Below are 9,576 nucleotides of genomic sequence, written 5' to 3' on the forward strand. Positions count from 1 at the left end.
ACAATCAGACCTTTTACGTTATGTAAAATTATAATAGTTGATGTTTACCTTTAGTGAATTTTAGTAGAACTAGTCTAAGTGTAAACATACCTCCGGAATTAACTCTGGCGGAACTATTTGAAGATATTCATGTATTTCACTTGGCGACACAGGCCAATCCCAGAAAAGGGATTTTGACAAAGGAAAAATCTATTTCTGTGAACCCATCCCTCTTTTCCTTTCACCACCCTTTAGCTGGCCCAAGCTTGTGTTTGTATTCAGGAATGTAGAATCTTGGCAGAAGAGGTAGTGGCGAGCAGAGGGTGGCCGTTGTAACGGCTCCTCTCTGGTGAGGGATTTTGAGAAAGGAGAGAACTAATTGGCTGGAGGTCTGTGGTAGTGGCATCTACTCACCCTGTTTTTATACCGACACCTATGAAGGTGATCGATCCAGAGGTAGTAACTCTGGTATTCCATATGGCTTTTTTCTCTGGTATATTTAGCAATTATTTATACCTTGAAATGAGTGCTATAGGTAACATTTCACTGGGCAACACAGGCCTTCACCCAGAAATAGGTTTTTCCTTTGTCAAAATCCCTTTTTAAGATGTAATGTTGAGTTTCAGTTTCTTTTTTTTATTTGACATTTCAAAATTATTTGTAGCTTAAATAGTTAGGATAAATTTTCTTTCCAAAGATATACGTATTACTAGTGTTATATGTGTTATAAGGAGAAATCCACTTAAAGTTATATGATTATTGTTTCTGGACTGGTTTAATGATATTTGTCCTATAAATTTCACTGGTTTGCATGGAAAATGAAGTTAAAATCATCCATCCAACACTTCAAAGTCATCGTAATACTAGCCAAAGTTAAATTATAAATACGTGTATAAAATATATATATCTATATATTATATATTATATATATTAATTTATAATCCTATATATATAAATATTATATATATATATATGTGTGTGTGTGTGTGTATGTATATATACATACTTACTTCGTTTTTGTCTTCTTTATTAAAGATGTCATTTGATGGCACTAGAATCTTAAAGGTTTTAATAGCATATTTGGCACTAAGTTGAAGAAACTTGGTGTACTTTACAGGCTTAGGCACAATTTGTATTGTTAAAATTTTAAATATCATGTAAATATAAAAATTCATATGACATATGGAGTATTTACTTGTTTTAACCGTTACACTTACCCTTACAAACTCAAACTGGGATAGCATCTTTTGCCAGCTAATTTTTCATGGTGTTAATTTCTTAACAGTGTAGAATAGGACTCTGCAATTTTTTGTGTGGGGAATTTAAAAAAAATCAAAGGTCAGACTAGCTATCTTAATTGTGTATATTAAAAATTTTAAGCTGCAGAAACTAATGCTCCCATAATAAAATATGCTTTTTAATAAATTATGTTTATATTAAATTTATATTGAATACTACTGTATTCATCACTGAGCATACAATTATGATTTCTTCTGGTTATTTAGTTTCATTTTTTTTTTCTCCAGTTTACATTGAAAATGAACCCATGACTAAAATCCAATGGGACACTTTTGGTTTACAAAAATAGGGGTTGGATGATCCTGTTGTAAGGTCTCTGACTGACCATAGAATGCTGGTATAGCCCTCCATCTTTAAAACTTACACGCTTTAATTAAAACATTTCAGGTGATTGAAGTAGTCGAGGTGAAAGACACAAAAGAAGATAATTTGGTTGAAGAGGAATTTAAGAAGCTACAGGATAAACTTGAATCTTCAGGTTCAGTGAAAAGTGATTAGCCATGTGTTGTAGCATGCTAACCATTTGTACATTTTGCAGAATAGCATGTTGTAAGTAAGTTAATTATTTGATAATATAGTATATCATATAATATAATGTGTTTTATTGACAAACCTTTTTCTTGATTGAAGGTGATTATTTTTATTTAGATAAGTAATGGTGTAGAAATTTTTATTGGTTCCATTGTTGATAGAGAAAGAATACAAAACCTCACTTTATTGCACTAGAAATATCTCTCACTTTATTGCCCTAGAATTTTCTGGGCTCGACCTGTGTCGCCCAGTGAAATGTCCCTATAGCACTCATTTCTAGGTATAAATAAATGCTTAATATACCAGAGAAAAAAGCCATATGGAATGCCAGACTTACTACCTCCAGCTCGCTCACCCTCATAGGGTGTCGGTATAGCACAGGGGTGAGTGGAAACCACTATCACAGATGCTTTGCCAATTAGATGCCTCTGTCAAAATCCCCCTCTAGAGAAGTGCCGTTACAACGTCTACCTTCCGCTCGCTACTAATACCTCTGCCAAGAACCCTCATTCCTGAACTAGCACTCTTTGTGTCTACATGCACCGTTTTCACTGTTTCCATGAAGTGTTTTTGCAAAGCATCATGTCTTCCCTTCACCAAGAAGCTTCTTCATCTAAGTTGAGTATTCCATTTATTGATTTTTGAGCACGATGGGGCAACGATGCATCCAATATTTTGCCCTTATTTTAAGACTCTTCTTCATGGGAGCCGGCATGACGCCTCTTCCGAGTCAGCCATTTTGGATGCATGGTTGGCCGCGTGCACGGTTATATCAGAATTTTATTGCGCTGTGTAATTTTGTTCACAGCGAGTATATCCCACCACCCTTAGTGGCTCCTAGCACCGCCAACCCGACCAGGCAGATATGTTTGCTTGGAGGGTGGCCCAGGACTAGAGAGTTCCTCTCTTGTTACGTATGTAGGGGCTAGGCCTATCTTACCTGACCAGATCGGTAGATTTGATTTTGGAGGTTTGAGTTAGGTTCTAGGTGTCCTCTTCATGACGTCCTTATAGGAGCCATCTTAGCCTACCTGACCAGATCTGTACCGATTTCGGAGGGTTAGGCTGGGATCTTAGTTGGGTGTGGTTTTCTACACCCTTTTTCGTCAGTACTTCCGATAATTCCTCATCAATTATTTTATGAATTAATTTTGTTGAGTGTAGCCTGGGCCATTGCCCCCTTTAGGGTGTCAGTTGGCCTACCGTCTTCTGCCCCCTTTAGTAGTAGGCTAGTTAACGGCTTCTCGAGAAGTGGTATTCACCGATCGGTTGCTGTGGCCAGGCGATCACGACTCTTCCACTCTCCAGACACTCCCGTCCCGGACTCGTTCCGGCGCTGCTTTGTTAGCTCGCTGCCCAAGTAATCCTACCGATGAACAACAGCTAGAGCGTAAAGCAGGGTCCTGGGGATTAGTCGGAGGAGACTGGGGGATTAGTAGATTATGTAATCTCTGTTGGTATGTCTCCAGGCCTGTGTTTATTCCGGCGAGGTGTGGTCTACCATCACACCCGCCAGGAGGCTATATGCCGGAGTTTACGTACCGCTGTTCCGCCGCTCTGTTTTCCGTACTTCTCTAGTGTTATCGCTGCTTCCCCACTCCAGTGGGGGCGGAACTAGGCTTAGAGATGCATTTCTAATTGACTTGGAACTGCTACTCTTCTCCGGTGTGATCAGATTTAGGCTTAGGTTTTACCTATTTTCCCTGTTCTGCTCGTATCAGGCCAACCCTGCCAGTTATAGCTATTGTGATAACGAGATTATGGATTCCGGAGCAGGCGGAGACATTGAGAGCTCAATGTTAAGAAAATTTATTATGTAGCTTCGGTTGGTATGTCTCCAGGCCTGTGTTTATTCCGGCGAAGTGGTATACCATCACATGCGCCAGGATGTATACACTGGAGTTCTACGTACTGTTGTTCCCACCACTCTGTTTTCCATATTTTATGTTATCGCTGCTGCCCACTCCGATGGGGGTGGAACTAGGCTTAGAGAATGCGCTTCCAATTGGTTGGGAATTGCTACTCTACTCCGGTGCGATCAGACTCAGGCTTAGGCCTTGCCTTGTTTCCCTGTTCTGCTTGTATCAGGCCAACTCCGCCGGTTATAGCTTTGGCGATACCCAGAGTATGGATTCCGGAGCAGGCAGAGACATCCAGAGCTTTATTAATAAGAAGTAAGTTGAAGATTATAGTTGATGTTACCTTTAGCTAGTTAAGTAACTAGTTTAAGTGTACACATACCACCGGAAATAACTCCGGCGGCATTATTTGACAATACTCATGTATCTTTCCAACTTACAGTTGGTTCGCTGCCAGGAGGTCTGCCGGTCTCATGCCAGCTGCTCCATCCAACTGGAGGGACTCTTGGTCTGGCACCCAGAAGCCTGTGTGGTGTGTTACGGCCTCATTAGGAACATGACAGATGAGTCGGTAGGTAGCATCCTTGCCTCATTGTTACTCTGAATTCTATGTTACACATATTGATTGTGCATAAGTCAATATAGATAACAAGGAAAAGTTCCCGACACTGGGGAACCTGATTTGATTATCTCTTACAGGTTGATCTGATGCTCAAGGCCTCCTCGCTGACGACCCTTAAGGCCTGGGTAGGGGGTTTTGGGAGGAACATGGGATCCGGCCAACCCTACATGCTGTCAGAGGAGATGTGTTTCCTCCTCTACCCGAACGCTAAGGTTTCGGCAGCAGTAGCGGCGGAAGTAGCAGCTCCCATTATAGAGCAGATCTGCCAAGAGACCCAAGCCCCTCCGGAGGACCAAGAGGGTTTGTGCGATGATATGACGGAGGAGGTGGCGGCCATCAGCCTGCATCGAGAGCTCATGGCCATCAAGGACCAGGAGGAAGGTAGGGAGGTAAGTGAGGCAGGTAATCGTGGGGCTAACGTTCTCTCCTTCAGCCCAACTCCTTCTTCTTCTTCTTCTTTTCAGGGCTTCTCTGGGAAGTCCACGACCTTTGGGAATAGGTCAGGCTCAGTAATCCCCAAGGTGAAAACCTTGAAGACGAAGTCTCTGCTAGACCAGCCAAGCCTTCTCCGGCAGGCTCCGCCAGGTTGTCATTGGCCCCCAAGCCTTCGACTTCCTCAGCCAAAGCTACTCCCCCACCCAAGGGGTCGAGAGCTAAGACTTCTAAAGCCAGACCGACGGAGTCCGGCTTCGACCAGGAGGCTTTCGCCACTATTCTCATGCAGAAGATGAGCGAAGTAGTGGACCCGAGACTTCAATCGATGTCCACTCAACTTGCCTCGGGTATAGAGACATCCCGACAGTCCATCCTGTCTCTGGCCCAAAGATTGCAAACCCAGGAGGAATTGGTGGCCGGATTTATCCAGTCCGGAAGCACACCGCAGTCCTTTGCTGTGCCGGATGCATCCAAGTTCCCACCATTTGAGAATAGCAACCCATGGCGGTTGGCTCTACATGCTCCATTTTCAGAGGGCAGGCTTACAATTGAGGGTTGCGGAACCCGACCCGTGGAAGACTATGAGTTCCTCCCGCCTGGCTTACAATTCCCCATCCCGGGCTAACGAGGAAGCGGTTGGTCAGGGTAGACAAGGTCCTGAAAGAGACAGTGATCTACCCTAGAGATCAGGCTCAGTCGGCATGGGTCCGCACCCTTACGGAATGGGAGTGAACATCAAGTTGACACCTCAAAAAGGTTGCTATACCATGTTTGTAGCGCCGGATAACATCCCAACACCTTGCAAATCGAAGATCGCAGAATGGAGGATAAACCCATGCCTCAGCTAAAAGAGATGGAGGCTACCTCTTTGCTCTTTCCCGGAGATCTGCAGTGTTGGGTTGGAGCTCCGGCAACGTTCACAGTGGGCAAACTCGACCCGGAGTGTGCCTCCACACAATTCAGTGAACGTTTGCCTAGAATTCCGGATACCATGATAAAGGCGGAATTCGAAGCAAGATGTAGGCTGAGCAGGTCAATTAACTCAGTCACCACTGCAGAGTTGACAGCTTCTGTCTTTGCAGAGGAGCCTCTATTCCGGGTCCTGACGAAGTCGCTGCTGCAGGCTTATCAATCAGACCTGTATGATTTCATAGTGGCTAGACGAGCCTGCAGGAAGCATGTCTTTGTTAATGCCACCATCAGGCATGAGCCTAACAAGCTCATAAAGGCATCGATCTGGGGGGCCAACCTCTTTCGTGAGGACGTGGTTAACGCGTCCTCAGCGAGGCGGCTAGAGCTAACCAGATCCTTCGTGTCCACTGGGGACTTCCCTTCAAAAGGAAGTTCGAGACCCCCGGACCACAAGCCAAAAGTAGGAAGAGGCCTAGGAAGTATCAGCCTTTCCAGACCTCTCGGCCTCAAGCAGTGGTACAGGCAGTTCCTGTCTCCCAAATGAGTAAGCCTTCGATATCTTAGGCACAACCACAACAGCAGTTTGTTCTGCTGCAGAGTCAACCAACTCAACAGCCCTCAAGTTCGGCTGCCCTTGTGACTTCCCCAGCCTTCAACGCCTCCTTTGAAACACGGGGCCTTTCGAGGCTATAATAGGCACACAAGGGGTAGCAGAGCAAGAGGTGCTTACCGGCAGAGAGCTGGCTCTAGAGTTCTCTCAAGAGGCAGAGGCTTCAGAGGAGACAGAGGAAGTAAGACCTCAACCAGTCAATGAGTCTCTGCAGGTAGGCGGGAGACTGTACCTCTCCTGGGACCATTGGACCTTCAATACGTGGGCCCACAGTATTGTATCGAAAGGTCTGGGGTGGAGATGGAAAAAAGGGCCTCCTCCACCAATCAGTTTCCATAAGATTCCAACGACAGACCTTCTAGACTATGCCAAAGACCTTCTTCAAAAGAAGGCAATAAAGAGTCAGTCACCTGAAATTTCAAGGACGTTTGTTCAGTGTACCGAAGAAGGACTCGGACAAACGAAGAGTGATTCTGGACTTGTCCCGTCTCAACTCATACATTCAATGCGACAAGTCCCGCATGGTAACCGTCTCGCAGGTGCAAACCTTACTTCCCCGTGGGGTCGTCACCACCTCTATCAATCTTACAGACGCTTACTATCATGTACCGATAGCAAGAAACTTCTCTCCATACCTAGGCTTCAAACTAGGAAAACAAGCTTACTCGTTCAGAGTCATGCCATTTGGGCTCAACATAGCGCCCAGAATATTCACCAAACTAGGAGAGACAGTAGTGCAGGAACTAAGAGCTCAGGGGGTGATGTTAGTAGCCTACCCAGACGACTGGCTCATTTGGGCAACCAACGACGAGGAATGTCGCAAGGCAACAGCCAAAGTAATCAAATTCCTAGACTACCTGAGTTTCCAGATAAACAAGGAAAAGTCCCGTCTCATTCCGCCGTCTCGCTTTCAATGGTTGGGAATTCAATGGGACCTAACCACACAAGCTATCTCTTCTGCCAAAGAAGTGCAGAGAGATAGCGAAAGCTACGAGACAATTCCTCAAGAACAAACGGGCTTCTCGTCGTACCCAAGAGAGAATCTTAGGTTCACTCCAGTTTGCTTCAATAACAGATGTTCTGTTGAAAGCCAGACTGAAGGATATCAATCGGGTATGGCGAAACGGAGCCAACAAGAAGTTCAGAGACAAAATCTCCTTGATTCCGCCAATACTAAGGAAAAGACTCCGCCCATGGACAGAAGTCCGGAGTCTTTCCAAATCAGTGCCACTACAATTTCCCCCGCTGTCTATGATAGTCCACACGGACGCCTCTCTGAGTGGTACAAGAAGGTTCAAGGAACAAGGTCGACAACATTCTGCCAGTTCCACATCAACGTACTAGAGGCAATGGCCATTTTTCTGACCCTGAAATGACTAGCTCCGGCCAGGAACATTCATATCAGACTAGTCTCGGACAGCGCAGTGATAGTTTATTGCATAAACAGAGGAGGCTCCAAGTCGAGCCAAATAAAACATGTGATGATTGCAATCTTTTCGTTGGCAATGAAACATCATTGGCACCTGTCAGCCACTCACCTGGCAGGAGTACGGAATGTCATCGCGCACTCACTGTCCAGGACAACTCCGCTGGAGTTGTAGTGGTCCTTGGACGCAAAATCATTCAATTGGATTTGCCAACAAATCCCGGGCCGTCAGGTAGACCTGTTCACCACGGAGTCCAATCACAAACTTCCGTGTTATGTGGCTCCCAATCTGGATCCTCTGGCTCACGCCACAGATGCGATGTCCATAGACTGGAACAGTTGGCAGAAGATTTACCTATTTCCGCCAATAAACCTCTTGCTGAAAGTTCTACACAAACTCAGATCTTTCAGAGGACAGATAGCATTGGTAGCACCCATCTGGCCGAAGAGCAATTGGTTGCCTCTTCTACTAGAGTTGAAACTCCGTCCCAGACGGATTCCCAACCCAAAACTGACTCAAATAGTACAAACTCGGACTGTGTCAGCTTCCTCAAGAATTCTGAATGCCCTAACTTTATGGAATTCATGAAGTTTGCGGCACAGAAGGATGCTAGTATTGACCCACTAAACACCCTGTTCGTGGAGTCAGACAAAAGAGAATCAACACTCAGGCGGTTTGATTTGGCAGTAAGGAAGCTAGCCATCTTTCCAAAAGAATCAGATGTCCAAAAGATGACTACGAATCTGACAATTTCATTTTTTAGAACTCTGTTCGAAAAAGGCCTAGCCTCTAGTACCATCACTACGACTAAATCTGCCTTGAGGAAGATATTTCAGTTTGGCTTTAATATTGATTTAACAGATTCGTACTTCTCGTCTATCCCTAGAGCATGTGCTCGTCTGAGACCGGTAGACCGCCCTCAAATGGTCTCCTGGTTTTTAAATGACGTACTCAGGTTGGCTTCAGATACTGATAATGAATCATGCTCATATATATAACCCTTCTCAGGAAAACATTATTTTTAATGAGTCTGGCCTCAGGTGCCAGAATATCTGAACTGTCGGCTCTCTCTAGAGAACCAAATCATATTGATTTCCTCCCGTCAGGAGAAGTTCTGCTCTCTCCAGATCGGAAATTCTTAACAAAGAATGAAGACCCACAAAACAGGTGGTCTCCATGGAAGATTGTCCCTCTTCCACAGGACCCATCATTATGTCCTATTATTACATTAAAATCTTATCTGGGCAGAACTTCTAAAAAGTCTTCAGGTTCTCTTTTTATTAGAGAGAATGGTGGAACCATTTCCTTGAAGGCCATCAGACAACAAATTCTTTATTTTATTAAACAAGCCAATCCGGATTCAGTCCCTCATGTCCATGATATCCGGGCAGTGGCTACCTCAGTTAATTATTTTCATCATATGAACTTCGAGGATCTTAAAAAATATACGGGTTGGAAATCCCCAACAGTATTTAAACGCCACCATCTGAAAACTCTAGAGGCCCTTAAATATTCGGCAGTGGCTGCAGGGAACATTGTCTCCCCTGATACGGCCTAGTTATGTAATTCTAAATCTGTATTTTATTATTTTGCTATTAATTATCTTTTGGTACTCACTCTCACCTACCTGCCTTGCTTGTAATCCCTGCCTTTCTGCCTTTTGTTCCGGATTGGATTGCTCATCAACCCACTCCTGTACATGTACATAGTTCATTAATATGTTTGTGTATATTACCTGTTGCATTTTCTTAGTGATAGTATGGATTTGGTCATATTAGGTGCTTTTTACCATTTGTAATTTGTTATCCTTACCTTGGTTATTTAAACAATATTTTTAAGGAATTTTTATTTTCCTTTCATATAAATTTTAGTTTACATTTTATTTCCAAGCTTGTATGGCCA

The 9,576-nt window shown here is 44.1% G+C and overlaps 1 protein-coding gene across 1 annotated transcript in view; it reads left to right on the forward strand.

The window, feature by feature from the left end:
• The window catches only part of LOC135196237 (NFU1 iron-sulfur cluster scaffold homolog, mitochondrial-like), a 146,572-nt gene extending 144,699 nt beyond the window's left edge, over positions 1–1,873 (forward strand). The window contains exon 7 of the mRNA XM_064222914.1: positions 1,666–1,873. Coding sequence (XP_064078984.1) covers positions 1,666–1,776 — 111 coding nt within the window. The 3' untranslated portion in view covers positions 1,777–1,873. The remainder of the gene's footprint in view (positions 1–1,665) is intronic.
• The last annotated feature ends 7,703 nt before the right edge of the window (positions 1,874–9,576 follow it).

Source organism: Macrobrachium nipponense, chromosome 17, assembly GCF_015104395.2.
Source record: "Macrobrachium nipponense isolate FS-2020 chromosome 17, ASM1510439v2, whole genome shotgun sequence".
Lineage (NCBI taxonomy): Eukaryota > Metazoa > Arthropoda > Malacostraca > Decapoda > Palaemonidae > Macrobrachium > Macrobrachium nipponense.